This window comes from Nyctereutes procyonoides, unplaced genomic scaffold (genome assembly GCF_905146905.1).
Source record: "Nyctereutes procyonoides isolate TBG_1078 unplaced genomic scaffold, NYPRO_anot_genome, whole genome shotgun sequence".
In the NCBI taxonomy this organism is placed as follows: Eukaryota; Metazoa; Chordata; class Mammalia; order Carnivora; family Canidae; genus Nyctereutes; species Nyctereutes procyonoides.
Window position 1 is genome coordinate 1989606 of NW_026575021.1, and position 24678 is coordinate 2014283.

Here is a 24678-nt window from a genome sequence, read left to right on the forward strand (position 1 = left end):
ATTTATCAAGGAATTTTAGTATAATTTAAACCTTCTTATGGATTCCCATTGACCAATCTCTATAGAATTGAAGACTGTCTTTTCTTTATCCAATGATATTATATGATACCTTAATTTATATTATTTGAATATGATAATATTTTGAATAGCTTAAAAGAATGACATTACATTCTAGATAACAAAGCAATACTTTCTTGTTTTTCCAAGGCCAAATAATTATTAATCAATAGCCTTTTACTACATTTTGATTGTTATACAGATTGCCTATTAGTTTTTTTATTTTCATACATTGAGAGAAAATATTTATTAGCAGTAAAATAATATTTCTGTAATTTCCGGAGAAAATTAGAAAGGTCTGTTTTTGAAAACTGTGAAATATAAATTTAGTTTCTCATCTATTTAGCCTAGTTCTAGAAAATTCAGGACAGACCATTAAACCTGATAACTAATCTAATAAACTTTAATAATTTCCAAATGCCATTTGTAATCTCTAATACTAGCACTTTAATGATATGGGAAAACAGTGTGATATTGAAAAAGTAATTCATATTATTGTAAAATATACAATGCTATCTGTGTTCTTACCTGTGCTCAATATGTCACACATTTATGAGAGTTTATGTTAAATGCATAAAGAAAAGATTATTAGAAGTAGCATACCTTTGAGACATAATCTTATAGGCATCTGGCAGATAGCATCGTATATTCTCCATCTGAGCAGGGTCAGAGTCACAAATTTTGTCATCAGTCCTCCCATAGTTGGCACTTTCTATCATGATGACATCTGTTCCTGGACAGCGGAGCTCGATGGGGTAGCTCTCACAGGAGAGCTCTCTGCGAACCACAGCCATCGGAATTGGGGCACGGCTGAAAGCTACCGGAAGAAGGAGGAAGAAATATAAGTCATCTTTATTACATACAAAGGAAGAATACATGTGTTTGCTTTTCTAGTGTTTGAGGAAAATACTAACACCAAGTACTAATACCAAAAAATAAACCGGTTGCAATTAACAATTTTAATTAAAATAGAATATTTCTCACTTCAACAACTTTACAGGATTTTTAAAAACCTAAGAATAAAAGCTATTTCATAAAACCCTATCTAATACAGTTTTCTTATAAATGAAAGGGAAAAAAAAAACCTGGATTTTCTAAAACTTTGGCTGGTACGTGAGGTAAAGACCATATAGAACTATTAGCCAGCTTGTAGAGAAAGATTCCTCAGGTAAACCTCAGGGGTATCTGTGTGTGTTTTGCATTGCTTTGTTTTATGTAAACTATTACCAAGAAATTGCATTTTTGTTGAATTTATATAATGTTAAGGATCCCATTTCAATTCTCAATCATGGTTTCATTTTTCAGTAATAACATGATCAGCATCCTTTATAATTTAATTGTACTAAGTGTTCTTTAAGAAAATAGAGCTTTGTTTGGAAAAAACTAAATTTTCTGTTAGCTCCCTCCACACACTTTCCCCCACTGTCAAGAGATAGCCAATTAGCATTGTGGCGACCCTCCTATTACAATTTTCTACAGAAAAACAAATACATTTTATATGTTTCCTCCCACCAGTCTATATATTTTATTCAGGTAGTGTCATACTACACATGTTGTTTGATACCTTGATTTATTTTATTTATTATTTTAATGGGCATCTCTTTTCATTTCTGTATTGTACTCTTCATTTTTAATGGCTGCATTATATATGCCTATAAAGATTATATAATTGATCTTATGTTGATGGGCATTTGGGAATGCCCAAGTGTTTTTGTCATAATATCGTGAAGAAGTATAAATATATTTGTGTATCTTAGTTATAATATTTTAGAAAAGATATAATTATGCAATATACGTTATGGTATAGTCTTATAAATGAAATCAATGGATCAAAGGGGAAATGTATTTCAAATTTGTCAAAAATCAACAACTAGATATCCAAAAGACTTAATAAAGATGTATAGTTCTATCAGCAGCACTTTTCATTTCAAAACAACACATTCCGAATTACTTTAAATTTTACCAATGTAGTAGACAAATAATGATACAATATCCTTTTTACAAATTTTACAATATTCTGTTTACACAGTAGTACACATTTTCACGTTAATCAACCTTTCACATCCCTTTTATTTATGAATTGCATGCTCACATTTATACATGGTTAGCTATTGTAAAATAGCTATTTATATAATGAGAAAAAAATTTAAATTAGTCCTTTATATTTGCAGCAAATATGTTCTTTTAAATCTGTTGTTTGATTTTAGATGTTTGCAGAACATATTTATTTCATTTTTATACAGGGAATCACCATATTTTCATGTGAACTTTAAGTTTCCCACTCGAAGATTGTGAACATAATCAGTACATTATTAAAGCCAAATGTTTGGGCAGCCCTGGTGGCTCAGCAGTTTAGCACTGCCTTTGGCTGGGGGTGTGATCCTGGAGACTTAGGATGGAGTCCCGCGTCAGGCTCCCTGCATGGAGCTTGCTTCTCCCTCTGCCTGTGTCTCTGCCTCTCTCTTTCTCTCTCTCTCCTCTCTCTCTCTCTCTCTCTCTGTGTCATAAATAAATAAATAAATCTTAAAAAAAAAATAAAGCCAAATTTTTAATTGTAAAATCTCAAGTTTTCTTTTAAAAGCATATAATTGAAATTGTAAATTAAGTGTTTACCAATCATCTAATAAGTAGATTTCTAGGCATCTTATTCCTACATAAGAGAATATAGATACATACATGATAGCTATATATATGTATTAATATTTGCTTAATGCCCTAGTGTGTACATATATAAAAATATGCACTTACATAAATATATGCAACTTTTTTTGTGGCTTTTTCAAAAGCATGGAATGTGAAAACAAAAGAAGGGAGTAGAGAAAAAAGGAAGTGAAAATAGAGTGGAGGTAAAGAAAGAGAAGACTGGTTTAGTTTGTGAAACCATAACTACTATTTCAAAATTGAGAATGACATTAGTTTTTACCTTATTTCTGTTCTATATTGTTTCAGAAAAGCTATAACTATACCATACACCACATGCAGAAGATTTGAGCAGGTCCCTCAAAGTTCTCAAGCAGCACATACAGGTAATTCCAGTCTGGCTGTTATTCAACATCTTCTTTGTGCTTGCTCACGCTCTGTCTCCCTCTCTCATTCTCTCTCCCTTTTACTCATGCATACACAAACAGAAGAATCTACCACATCCAAAGCATTCATCAGAGTTAACATAATTAGAGGTTAGTTGTAACATTATTTTCAAGTTTGCTCTTGAGTCAACATTTTGACAGGGTATTCCCACAATAGAGAGACACTGAATTTCTGAGATATGCATGTCTATTGTTCCTAAAATAAAATATCCTTGTTTATCTATCATTCTGAAATTAGATGGTTTTTAAAACAAGATGTCCTTTTTATTTTTTATTTTTTTTAAGATGTCCTTTTTAATAGTGAGATTTCTAAAAAAAAAAAGTGAGATTTGTGTTTTCAAGGATAAAGATATTTTCATTAATGCATTTAGTATTTTAAGTAATGAAATCATTGAATAAAAATATTCCAATTTGGGGATCCAGTTTCATGACTTAGGTCAGTTTAAATGGAACCATAGAGGTTGTTTTTGTCTCTCTGGTTTTTATTTTTGGTTTTAATAAACAGTTTTTGAAATCAGAATTTTCCAGGAAGTGTTTTAGCATTTGCTAAAAGGAAATTTGTTTCTTAACTTTGGTATAACTATTTTTAAAATAACATTGAAACTGCTTCCAAACATTGAATTGATCTGGCTATATTTTAACTTAAACAGTTAAATTAAGTTGAGAAACAAGTTAATTTAATGAGGAAACAAAACAAATAAGCAAATCATACAGTTAAAGCATGTGTCTAAGTGGACAATTTGGTTAATTAAACTCATCAGTCAATTTTTGTCAAAACATGTGTACATAGACCAAGCTTTATTCTGGTTCTCTACTGTCAAAAATATGATTTAGAACCAGACACTAGACAGTTGTAAAGTCAACTAAAATATGGAGGCCAAAATTTTCCACGTATCTCTTTTGACCTTGTAAGAGTTTCACAAAAGTTATGCATATGGCAATTTTTACAGAGAACCAGAGTTGATTTTGTGGATTCTTTCTTCCATTTAACACATAATTGCATTTGTATCAGTAACCTGGTGATAAATTGCACTCCTAAATGATGGATGCTTTGTTTAAAGGAATGTATTACTGGAAACTATAACATTATCTAATTAGCTATTTAAATTACTTTTAATTATATTGCAAAATGCTTTAATCAGCAACCAAATTCCAATGGAAAAAATGTTTAAGTTAAAAGTTTGTTTGTTGTTGTTGTTGTTTTTAACCATTCATTTATTATGCTAAGAATCAAGATTATTTTGCTTAGCAGAGAAAAGAAGTAAGACATGGGAAATGTCAATTCAAATGCAGAATAGTCTGTGAAACTGGCTATTACATGTTTTACTAGGGTAACACTGCATTGGGCATTGTGAAGTAGCTGTAGGAAAAAAATTGGGGGCAAAGAAGGCATACTCTTGAACTCCTTCTCACTTTTAGTCTATGAGTTAATCTGTTATAACAAGGAACAGAGCATCATCGTTAGATGTGTAATGGGTATTCGCTAAATTCGCTAAATAAATTGGGGAAACTTCCGATGTAAAATCTGGTAACCGGGCAGGATGTCGTACTATGGAACTAGCCACTGATCATGAAACCAAGGAAATACGGATGAAATGAAGCTTCTCTACTAAAGATGGCGAGAGCCTCAGCAAATACCAGGTTCCATGGCAAACACACATCTAACAAAAAGTGCTCCTGGCAATGGATTAAATAACAAGAGAAAAAGCTCCCTGTTCTTGCTCACTTGTTTCAGCACAAGTCACGTTCATGTTTTCTTTTCTGAGGCCTCAGCCACTCTGTGGTTGAAACCTCTTCTTTGGGTGCTCCTACTGTTAAGCCTGCTTGGTGATATTTGACTCAAAATGCCTGAAGTCCTTGGTGAACTGTGGATGATAATAACAAAGAAACCAGTCTAGGGATGGGGGGTGAGGGTGGTGCCAGAGGCCAAAAGCTGGTGACCAAACACAAGTCAAAGGATTCTTTGTGTACCTCAAGAACAGGGCTCAGAGACTAGCTAGGACAAAGCTATCAAAGAAGGGAGGGGTAACTGAGACAAAGGATTTTAAGAGAAAGGGTATCAATTGATAAGAATAACACTAAACACAGACATAAAGGCAAACAGTCAGTTAGTGGGTTGAGAGCATAACACAGTATAATTTATTACATTTTAAACATGTTGACTGTAAGGAGTCAGGGTAACATTGAAAAAAGTTCAATTAAAAAAAATTAAAAAGTTAAAAAAATAAAAAATAAAATAAAAATAAATAAAAATAAATTTAAAAAGTTCAATTGTCAGGGCACCGGTGGCCCAGCTGGTTAAGTGTGGGACTCTTGGTTTGGGCTCAGGTTGTGACCTCAGGGTCGTGAGATGGAACCCCAAGTGCAACTCCACATTGGGCCTAGAGTTGGCTTGAGATTCTCTCCCTCTTCCTCTGCCCCTCCCACTTCTGTCCTTTCTCTCATTCTCACCCTCTCTCATATAAATAAATGAATCTTTTAAAAAATCGACTCTCAGTTGGATTCAGGAGTAGAATATAGGTTAAAACCACAGTAAGGACATAAAATAGTGCAGGGAGTACCTACAGAGAAGTGAATGGATGCAGAAATTGGGATTATCAGTGGCCACTTAAGAAATGTTGGAGGAACATACTACTGAGTCACATAGAGAAGGGCTGTTATCTATTCAAGGAAGAATCTGATTGAACAGACTAGCCTGCTTACCACTTACCACTGCTTCGAGGTAAGGAAACTTGGTTATAGAACAGATGAATCAACTGTGTGGGCGCGCGCGTGCATGTGTATGTGCACACCCATCTCCTTCAGCCAAGTTTTCAAATGCCCTGTCCAAATCTCGTCTTTTTTTTTTTTTTTTTAAACCAAGATTTTATTTATTTATTCATGAGAGGCACACAAAGAGAGGGTCAAAGACCCAGGCAGAGGGAGAAGCAGGCTCCATGCAGGGAGCACAATGTAGGACTCAATCTTGGATTCTGGGATCACGCCCCGGGCTGAAGGCAGACACTCAACCACCGAGCCACCCAGGCCTGACAAATCTCGTCTTTCCATTAATTATTCCACATTTTCAGAAATCCACTCAAAAAATAAAACCTGTAGCCTAATCTCCATTTAGCAGACTGAAAACTTCACCCTCTTCTATGTCGGTTTATTGTGAATACAAACTTAGCAAAACAGCTTATATGTGTATTGTGTATTTTCCATTCCTTTATCCTCATGCTTTAACCCTAATCTTGTGAATTTAAGGAAGATTAAACCCACTGAAGAATTTTTTTAAAAGAATGGATAAGGAAATGCAAAATAGAAGGCCATTTTTTTAGCAATAAGGACAAGATGATTGCTTTAAATGAATAATGACAGGGAACATATTTGATCTATATTTAGGAACAAAAAAAAATTGTATGATTTGGTGATTGGCTGAACATGAAGGGTAAAAGGGAGGGTAGCAAAAATAACTACCGTGCTGCTGGCATAAGCAATTGGCTATATTATAGTGTCATAAAAAAAAATCTGGTAGGAAGTTGAATGCAGGTTAATGACTCAGAAAAGAGATCTTTCTAAATTTGAGAATGGTAAAGCAGTACCTAAAACCAGAGCAGTAGATAAGATAACCTAGGGAGGGAGTATAGGTTTTATTAAAGAGCTCCACATGGCTCTTTCAAATATGTTCACAATTCTTTGTTAGTCCTCCATTTATATTCATTTTCCCCTTGAATGTGGGCTTTACTTAGGTGCTTACTTCTCATTGACATGGTGTGGTAGAAACGAGTGGGTATGATTCATTAACAAAACATTACAGTTTCCATCCTCTCTCAATCACTCATTTTGTGCAAAGCCAGTCAGGAGAGAACACTGCACAGGCTTACTGTGCAGGTCCAGGTAAAGAATTGAGCCCTCTTCTGACAACCAAGTAAGGCAGGCAAGTAATGAACCTTGGTGGCCAAACTTCCAAACACCAAAAATCCTCCCTTTAAGTAACTACAACTCTATGAGAGATCCTGAGCCAGGATCAACTACTTAAACTACTCCCAGGTTCTTAACCTAAGGAAATCATGGAAGATGATAAACCTTGATTGTTTCAAGCCACTGAAGAAATGTTTAAAGGGTGGACACTGAAACTTGTACACACTTATTAAAGAATTACCAAATCAATAAAAGAAAAATATTATGAATGAATGACCACAGATAGTCTAAGATTACCATCCCTTTGCTCAAATATCACGTCACTAACCCACCAGATTTATATATATATATAAAATTTTATTATATTTTGATCTTATCATTTAATTTATATGTAAATATATGTAAATACACATACAGTTCTCAGCACTGAAAAATGATTACTAATAGGTGATAAAAACATTTTCTTCCTGTATGCAAATAATCATAAGAGGGGGAAAAAGGCTCTTTTGAAAACCTAAAAATGAAAAGGAAAGAGATCTGATTTCTTATAAGAAAGAAGTAAAATTATTTGTAGATCAAGGCCAATGATTTTAAAGGCATTTCTTAATTACAGAAAGGGACACAACTATCTGGAAGTGGGCTAGATTCTACTTATTGCCAATGACTTTTAAAAAAATACTTCATTACTTCAATGCTGCCAAAAAGCATATTCTCTCAATTTTGAGTTTCAACAGAGCCTATGACATAATTTTCTTAAATATGTGTATTTTCTCTGTGCCATTTTACATGCCAGCATGCTTATCCAAGTTTTAAAAACTGTGCTCTGAAAATTGAATCCAAAATATTTGGCAGCAAAAATAACATTTAAAACCCAATGAAATATCAACCTATCATCTACTTTCTTTAAAAGTACATCTGTTACCAGGAAGCATCTAATACACTGAATTTCAACATCTCTATTTCAGAAAAAAATACATATACTTTAAATGTTATAGTATTTAATTAAGTGTAACACAGTGACAAATAAACTGATAACCTGAAGGAATTGCCAAAGGCAATTATGTTCTGAGGGCAAAAAACAAAACAAAATGAAATAAAACAAACCAAATAAATACATACATATATACATACATAAATAAATAGAAACCAAAAAGGAAAAAAAAAAAAAAAAAAGAAACCAAAAAGGCACGGAATTTAAAATTTCTGAAATTACAGGGATAAAAAGCAAAAATAAGTAGAATATAATACAACAGAATACGCTGAGGTATCCTTTTTACCTATGGAGCTTCACCATGAGGGTAACATTAATCTTCCTTTTTGAAGATATCTATACAAAAATGGTGGCATTCAAGGGAAACTGTGCACACAGAAACTGTATAAAAAATGTAGCAAGTGTTTGAATAAATGAATTTGTTACAACTTTTCAACATCCAGTAAAATTATATTCCATACTGTATTCCAATTATATTTATGAGGGATTAAAGTTCTAAAACTGTGTCAAATTTCACATATCAAAATAATCCCAATCTTTTTCTAAATGTCAAAAACTCAAAACTGGCTGTTCAAAATAAGAGTACGTTCATAATAACTCAAAACTGGCTGTTCAAAATAAGTGTACAATTCATGATTTCAAGATAAACAAAAAGTCAGTAAAAATAAATTATACGATTCAAAAGAAATAAAGAAGATACACTAATGTAATTCTCATTGCATATTGATCACCTATACTGTGGCTGCTGGGAGTTACTGAACATAATCCATGGATGTTTAAATTTTCCCACCAGACTGGCATTATCTCAGATGTAGGGATGGTTCTTTACAGAATGGGATTCCAAAATCTAGCAAAAGGAGCTTCAGAGTTATCATATAAAATCAAGAAGATAATAAAAATTAATATGTGTGACGATCAATTTTATGTGTCAGTTTGACTGGGCTAAGGGATGACCAGGTGACTGGTAAAATATTATTTCTGGGTCTGTCTGTGATGGTGTCTCTGGAAAAAAAAAAAAAAAAAAACATTTGATTCACTGCACTAGTAAAGATGGTCATCCTCACCAATTTAGGTGGTATCATCCAATCTTCTGAGGACTCAAATAGAACAAAAAGGCAGAAGACATATGAATTTCCTCTGTGCTTGTTTGAACTGGTATGTCCACCTTCTATAACCCTCTGACATTGTTGCTTCTGATCCTCAGGCCTTTGGACATGGGCTATAACATCAGTGGCTCTCCAGATCTCAGGTCTCTGAACTCAGATTGACACGTATACCACTGCTTCAGATGATTCTCAGACCTTTGAGTTTGGACTAGAATAATGTCCCTGGCTTTTCCAGGCCTCCACCTTGCAAAAAGTAAATCATTGGACTTCTCAGCCTCCATAATTACACAAGCCAATGCCTCTTAATAAATATGTTTATATTAATATATAAATATCTTTATAAATAGATAACCCTACATATATGCATATATATACATATATAATATATCCATATATATATGACCCGACATATATATAGTCCTATATATATGGATAAACGTGATACATAAAATTTAATAGTCTTAGGGGCAATTGGATGGCTCAGTGGTTGAATGTCTGCCCTTGATTCAGGTCATGATCCTAGGGTTGGGATCAAGTCCCACATTGGGCTCCTTGTGGGGAGCCTACTTCTTTCTCCCTCTGCCTATGTTTCTGCCTCTCTCTGTGTGTCTCTTATGAATGAATAAATAAATAAAAATCTTTAAAAACTTTGATAGTTTTAGAAATTTTATCCCTCATCAATATAACTCAAAAAAAACAATCTGGAGAAAACTGACTAATAATGTGAGTGTGCTAAGTTCCAAACACCAAGAGATGGTATCCATAATTGCTAAAAAACAAAGGGTTGCAAGATACTTTTAACAAGATCAGAAGAGTGAAGTCTGGAGCAGGATAGGGCAGATGGACTGATGATTCAGAGCAAAATTGCTGAGAATCTTCCTAAGTGTCTCCATGGGACTCCAGAACTTATACTTAGAGAATGTGCATCAATGCCAGGCTTAAAACATTATAAAGCACAATGAATTATGTAGAACAGATTAAAAATTATGGAGTGAAAAAAAATATGGAGTGATAAACATGTGCTTGGGTGCTTAAAAAAGTTTTTTGAAGGTAGCAAACTTTATCTGGCCTTTAAAGATGAAACAATATGTGAATATAGAAGAAAAAATAATAAAATTTTCTAGGCAGAAATTCAGAGCAAGAAAAAATATATACAGAGTTCCAAGGGAGGACCTCAAAGAAATATCTGCATTTCCATGTTCATTGCAGCATTATTCTCAATAGCTAAACACAGAAACAATTTACATATTTCTTGATGAATAAGTGGATAATTAAGATGTGGCACATAGGGCAGTCTGGGTGGCTCAGCACTTTAGCGCCGCCTTTGGCCCAGGGTCTGATCCTGGAGACCCAGTATCGAGTCCCACGTCGGGCTCCCTGCATGGAGCTTGCTTCTCTCTCTGCCTGTGTTTCTGCCTCTCTCTCTGTGTGTATCTCTCATGAAAAAATAAATGGAATCTTTGAAAAAAAAAGATGTGGCATATATACATATATAATGAAATATCATTCAGTCACATGAAAGAAGGAAAACCTGCCATTTACGACAACATGGACGGATCTTGAATGTATTATATTAAGTGAAATAAAACAGAAAAAAAGATAAGTACTGTATGATATCACTTACATGTGGAATCTAAAAAAGCTGAACTCATGGAAACAGAGAGAATAGTGGCTGCCAGGAGATGGGGATGAAAAAATGGTAGGATGTTGGGCAAAGAGTATAAACGTTCAGTTATAAGATGAGTAGCTTCTGGAGATCTAGTGGACAACAGAGTGGCTATATTCAACAATACCATATTACATATTTAAAAGTTGCTAAGAGAGGAGATCTTAAATGTTCTTACCACAAAAATAAATGGCAATTATGTGAGATGAAGAGGATGTTAACTAACCATAACCCTACTGTGATAATCATTTACAACACATAAGTGCATAAAATCAACGCACAATACACCTTAAACTTACACAATATTACATGTCAATTAAATATCATTTAGCTGGGGAAAGAAACAAAGATGTATTCACAAGAGAATCAGGAGCAGATGGTAGACAGAATTAAGCTGTAGTCAAATCAAAAAGATCACTAAAATCAGATTCAGAGTACAGACCAAATTATATGGGGCAGTGTAAGATTACAGTATCATAAAATAACATAATAATATTAATAAAATTAATCTTCAAAAGCATTACCCAATAGATTATTCAAACAGTGAAAGATATTAGATAGTATAGAGCAAGATAACAGAGTTTGGAATTAATGAAGAAGGTACTGTGATAAGCTGTTTAGAGTGAGATGATGATGATAATTGGTGACATTTATGGAGTGCTTTCTGTGTGCTGGTGATTTAAAAGTATCATTTTATTTCAAACCCAAACAATAAAAGCTTGGCAATATTATGATCCCCATTTAGTAGACTAGGAAACTGCATCTTAGCCCAAAATAGGAGGCATGAACTAGGAAGTCATCTAGGTAAGAGATGCTGTGAGCCTTCTTGTGTGTCACACAGACAAAAAAAATGAAGGGGGCTTCCTTGGGAAATACATAAGGTATTATGAGAAGATCACACTAACAATAATACAACCTTATGGATTCTCATTCCCTTAGTGACATGAAGTCTAATTCCTGAACGTGAAATATAAGTTAAATATTCCATTTATTACGCCCAGCAAGGTTGTTTTGTTTTGCTTTTATTTTTTAAGATTTTATTTATTTATTCATGGGAGACACAGAGAGAGAGAGGCAGAGACAGAGGCAGAAGGAGAAGCAGGCTTCTTGCAGAGACTGACATGGTACTTGGGACTCGATCCTAGGACCCCGAGATCACGACCTGAACCAAAGACAGATGCTCAACCACTAAGCCACCCACGTGCCCCTGCTTTGTTTTTAAATACCATAAAACATAAGAGCATATTATTACTATTCTGACAATTTTAAGATATTCTTTCCTAACACTTTGATATTTTACCACAAAAATTAATAAGAGAATTTTCTTTGTGTAAAAATCTACAGTGGTAAGATGGAAAATCACCGATTTTAAAATGCGGCATTAATTTTCCAATATAGTCATTTTACTTATATTGCAGTGTATAAATGTGTAACATTCTTTATTTCAAATCAACAAATTTAAAGTTTATGTTATTCTTATGGTACAACCAAGAAAATCTATAGTCCTACAGATTCTAACAGAAGAAACACATGGGAAATTCACTGAAATATAAACATAAGTTTTGAATAAACAGTGATGTCACAGATAAAACTAACCAGAACTTATCTGTGAAGGAAAGAAATTGCTAAACAGTGAATAAATGTTCTACTGCACAACACACACAATTCAGAAATACACACACACCAACTTACATTCATTCTTTCCCTCCTCCCCGACCTACCACACATAATATTCACTGGAAAGGATAAAGAGCTTTCAATAACTTATCATTTTTTGTGTGTGTACTGTTTTATCCTAAAGAGAAATAATACTAAGACATTTCTTTCCAACTCAACAGCATAAATCTTCTGTAGAAGAAAACTTATAATAACCTCTTTGGTAATATTCTACACTGAGAAAACATACAACAGTGTTTATAAATCCTTTATCCACAAGCTCTACAACAGCATATATATATATATATATATATATATATATATATATATATGTATATGTATATATATATGTGCATATATATGTATATATATTAGTGTGTATGTATATATACATATATAAAATTAGTGTGTAATTTATATATTAGTGTGTATATATACAGTGTGTATATATACACATATATGTGTATATATATACACTAACCCAATCAGTGTGAAACTGTTATTATCAATATAATCCACCTGCAAGTAGAACAATAAACATAGCCATAAAGAGCCTGACCAAATCCACTGTCTTCAAATTGTTATATTTTCTAACCAAAGTTCCCTCTCTGCCTAGAGCAGCTAAAAAGTTAACATTCATTCCACTGGAATGTATTTCTTAGGAATCGTTGTAAATTGACTATGCTGCTTGCAAAATGGAATCCTTATCCTTTATTTTATCCCTGGTGAAAACTGTTATTAGTAATGTTTGGCTAAGATTAAATACTAAAAGTAAATCCTGGTTTAAAGACTTAAAGAATCTCTAAATATTTAGTAATATCAATAATTGAGGAAATGTACTAACTAACCAAATCGCTCAACCTATGAAGTTCAAGATATTTGCCAAATACTCAAAATGTGGGATAGGAAGAATAGCCAGCTATTTTTTTTTTTCATAAACGCCAATGACAATTTTCTATCCAAAGCAGGAAAAAAACAATCAAAATGAGAAAGAGGCCAGCCAGAATGAAACTATAAATGCTAGGCAAAACAAAACAAAAAACAGCACACATTGGATAATCTTGGACACTAAAGAAGAACTTTTGAGTGAAAGTGAAATCTGTTGGGCTAGTTCAAAAATGAACCCTCCCCTTCCATTCCTAGCTTTGAGACAAAGCCCCCAGAAGAAGTCTGAAGATACAGATTTTTATCTTCTTTTTGATAACAATAAAAAAATAATACAAATATTCTAAAAGGCAGAAAAGCAACTCACACATGTAAGAATCTAAAGCCTTATAAACTGATTTCCAAACCACGTTTAAAAAAAAACACAGAAAATAGGTGATAAAACCTAGACCAAGGATCATTTGTATATGTAAGAAAATTGTCATGAAATGCCACAGAGTATATAGAGCACTCAGGTGTATTTGTCCATCTCAGCCACAAAATATACCATTGAGGTTTGTAAAACACATTTTCCCATCTACAGAAAAAAAAATAATAATAGTAGAAAGTATTGATAGAATTCATTTTCAGGGACACATGGCAATTTTCTTGAAATAGTTTACGATCAAAGTTACAAACATCAACTCCAATGTTTCCTCAAATCATCAAACAAATAAATCATGAAATAAAAGAATTTTGAAAGTGGTGGTTGAGAAACACATCTCCTGTCATGCCTCCATGATCAATACCAATTCTCCAGATCAATGATTAACTTAATTTATTCATTCAACAAATAGAAATTTACAAATAGAAATTGAAGTGCCAGGAAGGCCTGGATGGCAGGCGGTTTAGCGCCTGCCTTTGGCTCACGGTGTGATCCTGGAGTCCCGGGATCGAGTCCCTCATTGGGCTCCCTACACGGAGCGTGCTTTCCCTCTGCCTGTGTCTCTGCCCCCCACCCCCTGTCTGTCTCTCATGAATACATAAATAAAATCTTAAAAAAAGAAGTATCTGTTTAAAAATAAATAAATAAAATAAAATTATTAAAACAAAAGTTTAAAATCTCTTAGTACTCTATGTTACTGAAAATGAAGTCTTGCTAAATTTTTTTCTTTCTTTCTTTCTTTCTTTCTTTCTTTCTTTCTTTCTTTCTTTCTTTCTTTCTTTCTTTCTAGTTTTTTTTTTCATTATGAGAAATGTAATCTTTAATCCATACCCCCTGTTTCCCCCATCTCCCCTTCCACTTGCTCTCTGGTAACCATCAGTTTGTTCTTTATACTTAAGAGCTTGTTCTTTGGTTTCTCTCTTTCTCTCTCCACCCCCCCGCCCCCCGCTTTCTTTGCTCACTTTTTTTTTTCACTTATAAATGAGATCATATGGTATTTGTTTTTCTCTTATTTTGCTTAGCATTATACTCTCTAACTCTATCCATGCTGCTGCAAAAGAGAAGATTACATTCTTTTTTATGGCTAAATAATATCCCATTATGTCGATATCTATCTTCTTTATCTATTCATCTATTGATGGACACTTGGGCTGCTTCCATAGTCTGGCTATTATACAGAATGCTGCAATAAACATAGGGGTGCATGTATCCATTTGAATTAGAATTTTTGTATTTTTGGGGTTAATATCCAATGATGCAATATCTGGATTGTAGAGTAGTTCTGCTTTTGTTTTGTCCGTTTTGTTTTTTTGATGAACCCTCATACTGTTTTGCACACTGGCTGCACCAGTTTGCATTCTCACCAGATGTGCATGTAGCTTATTTTTTTCTCCACATCCCTGCCAATACTTGCTGCTTAGTGTGTTTTTGATTTTAGCCATTCTAATAAGTGTGAGGTGATATCTCATTGTAGTGTTGATTTGCATTTCCCGGATGATGAGTGATGTTCACCATCTTTTGATGTGTCTATTGGTCATCTGGATGTCTTCTTTGGAAAATGTCTCTCCATGTCTTCTGTCCATTTCTTAAATTGGATTATTTGATTTTTGGGTAGCGGGTTGTATCAGTTTTTTATATATTTTGAATAATTATATCGGGTATATAATTTGCAAATATATTCTCCTTTTAATTTTATTTTTAATTTTTCAAGATTTTGTTTATTCACAGAAAGACACAAAGAGACACAGGCAGAGGGAAAAGCAGGCTCTCTGGGGGGAGCCCGATGAGAGACTCAATCCCAGGACCACCGATTCACTCCCTAAGCCAAAAGCAGACGTACAACTACTGAGCCGCACAGGCATCCTATATTCTCCCTTGTAGTATTATTGATTGTTTACTTGGCTGTGCAGAAATCTTTCATTTTGTTGTAGTCCCAATAATTTTTGTGTTTTTTTTTTTTACTTTTATTTCCCTTGCCTCAGGATATATATCTAGAAAAACAGTCAATGTCAGAGACATTACTGCCTATGCTCTCTTAAAGGATTTTTATGGTTTGAGATCTCACTTTTAGATCTTTAATCTATTTTGAGTATACTTCTGTGTATAGTGAAGTGGTCCAGTTTCATTTTTTTTGCATGTCACTGCCCCATGTCCCGACACCACTTGTTGAAGATCCTGTCTTTTTCCCATTGTATGTTCATTCCTTCTGTGTTCAAAATTTATTGAACATATATATTTGTGGATTTAGTTTTGGGCTTTTCTTTCTATTTTATTAATCTGTCTATTTTTTATGTCAGTAACATACTGTTTTAATTACTACCACTTTGTAATAAAACTTGAAGTATGGAATCGTGATGCCACCAGATTTGCTTTTCTTTTACAAGACTGCATTGGCTATTCGAGGTCTTTTGTGGTTCCACACAGATCTTAGGATTGTTTGTTCTAGCACTATGAAAAATGCTGTTGGTGTTTTCACAGGAACTGCATTTAATCTATAGATTGCTTTGGGTAGTAGACATTTTAACAATATCTGTTCTTCCAACCTATGAGCATGGAATGTCTTTCCATTTTTTTGTGTGTGTCATCTTGAATTTCTTTCATCAAGGTTTTATAGTCTTCAGAGTACCAGTCTTTCACCTCTTTGGTTACTTTTATTCCTAGATATTTTATTATTTGGGTCCAATTGTAAATGGGATGGTTTTCTAAATATCTCTTTCTGCTATTTCATTATTAGTGTGTAGGAACGCAACAGATTTCCATACATTGATTTTGTATCCTGCAACTTTACTGAATTCGTTAAACAGCTCCAGCAGTTTTGGGGTGTAGTTTTTCAGGATTTTTATGTACACAATCATGTCACCTCTAAATAGTGAAAAATTTACTTCTTCCTTACCAATTTGAATGCTTTTTACTTCTTTATGTTGTTTAATTGCTGTGACTAGGCCTTCCAGTACTATGGTGAATAAATGTGAGAGTAGACATCCTCATCTTGTTCCTGACGTTACGGGAAAAGCTCTCAGGTTTTCATCATTGAATGCAATGTTGGCTGTGAGTTTTTCATATAAAGCCTTTATTACGTTGAAGTATGTTCCCTCTAGATCTAATTTGCGGAGATTTTTATCATGAATGGATGCAGTACGTTATCAAATGCCTTTTCTGCTTGTATTGAAATGATCTATGGTTTTTATTATATTATTTCTCTTATTCATGTGATGTGTCACATTGACGATTTTGTGAATATTGAACCACTCTTACAACCTGGAAATAAATCCCTCTTGATAGTGGTGCATAATATTTTAAAATATATTGTTGGATTATATTAGCTAATATGTGGTAAAGACTTTTGCACCTGCATTCATGAGAGATTTTGGCCTGTAGTTCTCTTTATTTGGGGTGTCTTTATCTGCTTTTGGTAACATGGTGACAACTAGCCTCACAGAAGAATTTGAAAGTTTTCCTTCCTCTTGTATTTTTTGGAATACTTTGAGAAAAATACGTATCAAATCTTTCAGTGTTTGGCAGAATTTGCCTGTGAAGCTGTCTGGTCCTGAACTTTTGTTTTTGGGGAATTTTTTGATTACTGATTCAATCTCCTTGCTGGTAATCAGTCTATTCAAATTTTCTATATCTTCCTGCTTTAGTGTTGGTAGTTTAGATCTTTCTAGGAATTTATCCATTTCAAGTTGCCCAATTTCAGCATATGTATTTTCATAATATTCTGTTCTAATTGTATTTCTGTAGTGTTGTTTATTATGCCTCCTCTTTCATTGATGATTTTGCTCATTTGAGTCCCCTCTCTCTCTTTTTTAATATGCCATTCTAGAGTTTTATCAATTTTGTTGATCTTTCTAAAGAAAGAGTATCTACGTTCATTGTTCTGTTTTGGGGTGTTTATTAATATTATTTTTTTTTGCTTTTTTTGTTTTGTTTAGTTTTTATGTCATTTGTTTCAGCTTTAATATTATTTCTTTCATTTTGCTGGGTTTAGGTTTTGTTTGATCTTCTTTTTCTAGTTCCATTAAGTGTAAGGTTTAGCTGTTTATTTGAGACTGTTCTTGCTTCTTGCGGTAGGACTGCATTGCTATAAACTTCCCTCTAAACACCACCTTTGTTGCATCACAACATTCTGAACCATTGTATTTTGATTTTCATTTGTTTCCATGTAATTTTTTTAATTTTTCACTGATCCCTCAGTTGATTCATTTATTATTTAGTAGTATGTTAATTAATATATGTGTATTTGTGCTCTTTCCGGATTTTTTTCTAAAGATTGATTAATAATTTCATAGCATTTTGGTCAGAAAAGATGTATGGCATGACTTGGATTTTTTTTGAATTTTTGAGAAATGATTTATGGTCCAATATTTTATCTATCCTGGAGAATTGTCCATGTGCACTTGAAAAGAAGGTGTATTCTGCTGCTTTAGGATGGAATGTTCTGAAAGCCATGGTTTCCCTGTTGCTCTTATGTTTGAATGATCTATCCACTGATTGTACTGTAATTGATAACTTCATGTTTATTATTGTTTTATGTATTTGGATCCTACCATTTTGAATGAAAAAATATTTACAATTTTATATGCTCTTGTTGGATTATCCCTTTTATTATTACGTAGTGTCATTGTCTTTTTTTAATCATTTTTCTTACAGTCTTTGTTTTAAAGTCCATTTTATCCAATGTAAGTATTGCTGCCCAGCTTTCTTTTGACATCCATTTTTCATGATCAGTGTATCTCTATGCCCTCACTTTCAATCTGCAGGTATCTTTATGTCTGAAATAAATCTGTCTCTCTGTTTTAAATGGTTTTATTTATTTATTTGAGAGAGAGTGCTAGTGAGGGGAGGGGCAGGGAGAAAAGGGAATGAGAGAATTTCAAGCTGACTCCATGCTGAGCACAGGGCCTGACAGGCAGCTTGATCTCAGGACCCTGAGATCATGATCTGAGCCAAAACCAAGAGTCAGACACTTAAGCAATTGATCTACTCACGCACCCTGAAATAATTCTCTTGTAAGCAGCATATAGAAAGATGGGTCTTTCCACACTTATAACCCAATATTTTTTTATTGGCCCATTTATTCCATTTACATTCAAAGTACTTATTGACAAATATGTATTTATTGTGGGGCACCTGGGTGCCTCAGTGTTTGAGCATTTGCGTTTGGCTCAGGACAGGATCCTGGGATACTGGGATCGACCCTGCATCAGGCTCCCCATAGGGAGCCTGCTTCTCCCTCTGCCTATGTTTCTGCCCCTCGCTGTGTCTCTCATGAATAAATAAAATCTTTTTTTAAAAAAGATGTGTATGTATTGCCATTTGTTATTTGTTTTATTATTGTTTCTATAGATTTTCTCTGATCCTCTTTTCTCTTGCTTTCTTTCATGGTTTGTTGGCTTTATTTGTAATATATTTGGGGATTCCTTTCTCTTTATTCTTTGCATATCTATCATTGGCTTTTAATTTGTGGTTACCATTAGGTTCATATATAACATCTTCTGTCTATAGCAATGTATGTTAAGCTGATGGTTGCTTACGTTTAAACCCATTCCTTAATCCACTCCTCTGCAGTATTTTAGGTATATGGTATCACATTTTACATCCTTTCATTTTATGAATCCCTTAGCTGATTTTTGCAGAAATATTTATTTCTATTTCTTTTGTGTTTTTTACTTTTTATGCTCTCTCTTATGAGTCTTTTCTTTCCATTTAATGAGTCCCCTTTAATATTTCTTGCAGGGCTGTTTTAGCGGTTATGAACTCCTTTAGTTTTTGTTCGTCTGAGAAACTCTTACTATCTCCTATTTTGAATGATATCCTTGCTGGTTATAGTATTCTTGGCTGAAAATTTTATTTTTTCTCTTTCAGAACTTTGAATATATCATACTACTGCCTTCTGGCATGCAAAGTTTCTGCTGAAAAATCCACTAATAGCCTTATGTGATTTCCCTTGTATGACTCTTGTTGCTTTATTTTTTTTTCTTTATCACTACTTTTTGAAAATTGAATACCATGTATCTTCATGTGTAGACTTCCTTAGATAGAATTTTTGAGATGATATCCGTGCTTCTTGAATGCAGATTTCTGCTTCTTTTCCCAGATAGGAAAGTTTTCAGTTATTATGACTTCAAATAAATATTCTGCCTTTTTATATCTCTCTTCTGGATTTCTATGATGTGAATATTATTATGCTTCCTCAAACACTTAGAAGAAGCTGAAATTGTATTATTACCAACAGACATTTACTTGAAATCAATGAGATGTTGAAGGAGAGAACAGAAAGGATAATTACATTCACAAATGGCTTTCTACAGTTTTTACCAAAAAAAGGAGAAATCAAGAAATAAATTGCATATATTTTCCTACTTCACTCAAACTACATCACTTTTTTTTTTTTTTAAGATTTTATTTATTTATTCATGAGAGACACAGAGAGAGAGAGAGGCAGAGACACAGCCATGCAGGGAGCCGACATAGGACTCGATCCCAGGTCTCCAGGATCAGGCCCTGGGCTGAAGGCGGCACTAAACCACTGAGCCACCTAGGCTGCCCAAAACTACATCACTTTGTAAGAATATTTAAACAAATATGATGAAAAGAATATGCTCATTTGTAACCAGAAGATTTTCAGATCTTTTATTTAATTTGCATAGAATGTAATAAATATTCTTGAGAAAATAGCTATAAAAAGATGTATATAATCTTTAATAAATAATATAGCAGAGCCTTTGAATATTAATAATAAATAACATACTGAGGTAGTCTAATAAAAATTTGCCACTCTATTTCTAAGAGTTTATATGAGCAAAGATATCTTATAGATTTTAATGTCTTCAAATTATTATTTTAGCATTACAAGCTAAAATGAAAGTTACTCTTGATGAAAGAATCATTTTAATGCTTAGAAAAATTTGCCTAACTTCAAGAAATAAATCCATCATTAGAAATACATATATCTAAAATTATTTAAGTTGACACATCTTCCTGTCAACCATATTGGATTCACTAAATTGAACTCTAATTATATCCTGCTGATCAACTATTTTCATATTCATGTATCACTTGGACATCCTCCCTCTAATATTTCCAATATCCTTGTTTAATGTAGACTATTGCTGATATATTTCCTTATTCTTTAAACAGGATTTTGTTCTTGAAATTTGTTCTTAAAATATAATTTGTCCATCAAATTGATAAAGTGAATTGAGAAGACTTTTGCCATCTTTAATATTTAAAAACTTAAATTTTAACTTAATTATTAATTTTCTAACGTGACACAGTGACAAATATTTATGAATGAAAACTGATATATATATACATATATATATATATATATACACCTTATTATAGTTATTCCATGTATGCTTGTTTTTATAATATATAGAAGAATCATAGATCACATACACAAACATCCATACACACATAGTTGCTTTATTAAAATGCTCATTTTTAAGCTACTTTCCTAGTGCTGCTAATGGTTTAAAACTGAAAGAGTCACACTCTTTCTCTCATTTTGATTTGAAGTATGTGTTTGAGAGGACCAGTTACCTGTGAATGTCCTAGACATAACACAGAATTAGGCTTAATGACAGAGACAACTTGCTTTAAGAAGGAATATGTTTCCCTTTAAACAGACAAGTTAAAAAATAACCATAAATGTATTTTTCAGTGTTCTTCATTTTTCTTGTTTGTCAACTCATTTGGCCAATGTTTTTCTTTCCCCCCCCTCCACATAAATTTAAAATAAAAATAGATTTGTGGTTATTAAAAAAATCCAAAATAATAATAATAATATTATTTAAAAAATCCAAAATAAAATAATATCTCATTTTCCACATTAACATGTTTTTTTCTGGTTATTTTTTTATATCTGCCCAAGCCCATAGCATAATGAATGCAATTTAGCAGGCTTTTTATTGACACTTGTAGAATGCATTTCAGTAGAGGTCTTTTTAAAATTTTTTTTTAATATTTATCAATTTCATTTGAATAGCCTCTTTTTCCAAAGTCCCTCCAAAAAAGACATTCTATTCTAATTCATAAACTGATGAGAAAGTAAGAATCATTTGACTTGTCTTCACAGACACATAATTTAATATGATACGAATGCAAGGTAGAGGGGAAAAAAAACTAAAAACCTCTTACATCATATTATGAATATAGAGGGTTTTTTTTTGAAGGGAAGAGTGGGAAGATGGGAAGAACTAGAAATCATAGATATATATACATATTAATTCATTCACTCTCAGTGTCCATTAAATATCTATCTACCATGTATGAAATATACTTAGGCACTTGAAAGTTTGAAAATGAAATTAAAATGTTTTCTTTTCAGGGAGCCATGACCAAGATAAATGCAAATGTATTTAAAGCTGTGTACTAAAATAACAATTAAGTCCAATTTAACTAATTAATAGTTCTTATTTGGAAAAAAACCTAGTGAGAGCAAATTTTAATCTTTCCAAAAAATTCAAAATTATAAAATACTAGGGCCCAATGCAAGTGATACATACATCACATTTCTTTTGTGGGATTATTTTTCAAATATGACAGAACAGATCCTGCTGGATCCTCAATACTTAATGCTATGCTTAGCATGTAGCTAGTGCTCAATTTTTATTGAATAAATAAATACCTTTACATATGTAGTGCTCTGTACTAATAATTGTCATATTGGTCCTATGATTTTGCTCAGAAGTCTTATAAGTCTTCTTTCAGAAATGCACTAAGAATTTGGCATATAAAAAAATCTGAACTTTTGGCAAAAGATGATCATTTGCATAAAGGTGCTTGGAGATTCAAATGACCAAATATGTTTCTTTATTTGGGTGGTCTCAAAGATGCAGTCATATCACAGAATAGGACCTTGAAAACACATGGGACTTTCACATCTGCAATAATTATAACTCTCTGTAGTAATTGTACATGACATAAATTAATGCAGTGCTATTAATGGGGAAACCAGAATGTGACATAAGATTTTTATTAATCACAAGTTGCTGATATATTATTTAATTTATAGTATTTTGAGATGCCACATTGCCATAAATACCACTAGGTACATGGCTAAATTTCCTAAGATTGGATAATGTGTTTTTCAAAATTTACGTTAAAAAATATGTTCATCTGTAGTCTCTAAGATAATCCAAACTGTCTCATAAATTGCTCTTTAAAAAATATATACCCATTTAAAATCGTGTTTCTTTTCTCACATTACAACATCTGGGTAAACTAAGAATTTTAACTTCTAAGTTTAAGGACAGACTGAGCTATAAATTGATTCACAGAACAAAACAGAAGGCCATGAGAAGCTGAATAAATTGTGGTTTTCAGTGAAGCAAAAAGTGACACGAGGAAAAATTACTGCACAGATAGGATTTACTAAGAACTAAAGTTGCTTCTGTACTTGGTCCTGTGAGCAGTTTCAGTAGGGAAACTGTAAGCCCACTGGAATAATGTTTGCACTTTTTAAAAAAGTGATGAATTGCATGATTATAGTGTTTTGTATGGTTTATAGTCTTGTTTACCATAACATTAAATCTCTTAAAGCAAGTTTTGCCAAGAAAAAGGATTTAAAAGAAGCCAACAGAATTTCCGAAAACTCCCTAACAAATATTATTAAAATCTTGAAAAACACTCAAACACTTCATTTTGGGAAAAATCATCTGATGTGAACCTCTTATTATTTGTAAGTTAATACAATTTATTTATCTATCTACTCAACCATTCATTCAACAAACAGCTGTTGAGTTTTATTATACGCCAAGAAATAAGCTTTATTCTTTGGGAGATGAATATGAATGTAATGAATATAAATGTTATGGTTCTTATCCAAAAGCTATTTATTCATGAGCAACTTTCTCAAACTTTTTAAGTAGTAGTTTTCTCCTGTATTAAATGAGGATAATCATTTGAATCTCCATCATAGGAATTAAATCAATACTGATATTTAAGGTTTTAAGTGAATATAAAAAATACATACAAAATCACTCCTAGTAGATGGAATGTGTCAAGGTATGGAGAGCCATCTGGGGGTCCTAAGGGCATCGAATAAAATATATCTGCCTCCATGCTGCCCCAAAACAACCATGTTCCTCTGGTCTGAGCCCTCTAATTGCCTTGATGCCTGCAAATGTAGTTTCTTATGTCTGCATTCTCCAGTTTGATGTAAATCTCCTTTGGATTTTAAGACTTTTGACTTTTTCTGACTTTTTCTCAGACCAAATCTTGTGTCCTTTTCTGTGTGTTCGCTAGTTAAGAATGTCTTTTGAAATAACCTTGATTTCAGAACCTTTTTGACCAACCCACTTTATAATCGTCAGACTCACTCTCTTCCATACTCACCCATTTCTCCATTTGATATAACTTAAATATACAGAAAATATAGGTTTGTCCCAGAAATTGCAAGAAGTCTAGTTTTGCTATAGCCACAGGTAAAAGACAAGAAATAATACATTTTGCCAATACAAATATATATTAGGTTATGCTCAACAGAAAGCACTAGGTTTAGTTTTTACTTATTTCAAAAAATAATTATTGATTTTCTGCATGTAATTCAAAAAGCTCGAGCATTACAGTAAACAGACAAAAATCTCTACCTTCGTGGAGCTTAATTTCTGAATGAAGGAGGAAAAAAGGAACCATAAATTCATGTTGTGTCAATTAGTCCTATGTGTTACCATGAAAAATATAAAAGGCCACAGTGTAAGTTCCCCACATTAAGCTTTTTGCAAATAGTACAAGTGCCTGTCCTTAAACTTCTGATTGCTGAGCTATCCATTTCAAAGACATCCATCTTCAATAAACATTGCCAGCTGTATGGCAGTTATTAACAAAACAGAGATCAGGAACTAGGCCACACACAGTCGAGAAGATCCTTCTGCAGAGGGCCCTGGGTAATTAAGATAACT

The 24678-nt window shown here is 33.0% G+C and overlaps 1 protein-coding gene across 8 annotated transcripts in view; it reads right to left on the reverse strand.

Annotated features, from left to right (window-relative positions):
• Positions 1-24678, reverse strand: part of ADGRL3 (adhesion G protein-coupled receptor L3) — a 518213-nt gene that overhangs the window by 419776 nt on the left and 73759 nt on the right. For all 8 annotated transcript variants that reach the window (XM_055340466.1, XM_055340441.1, XM_055340425.1 and 5 more), the window contains one exon: positions 661-874. In XM_055340466.1, coding sequence (XP_055196441.1) covers positions 661-874 — 214 coding nt within the window. The remainder of the gene's footprint in view (positions 1-660; positions 875-24678) is intronic.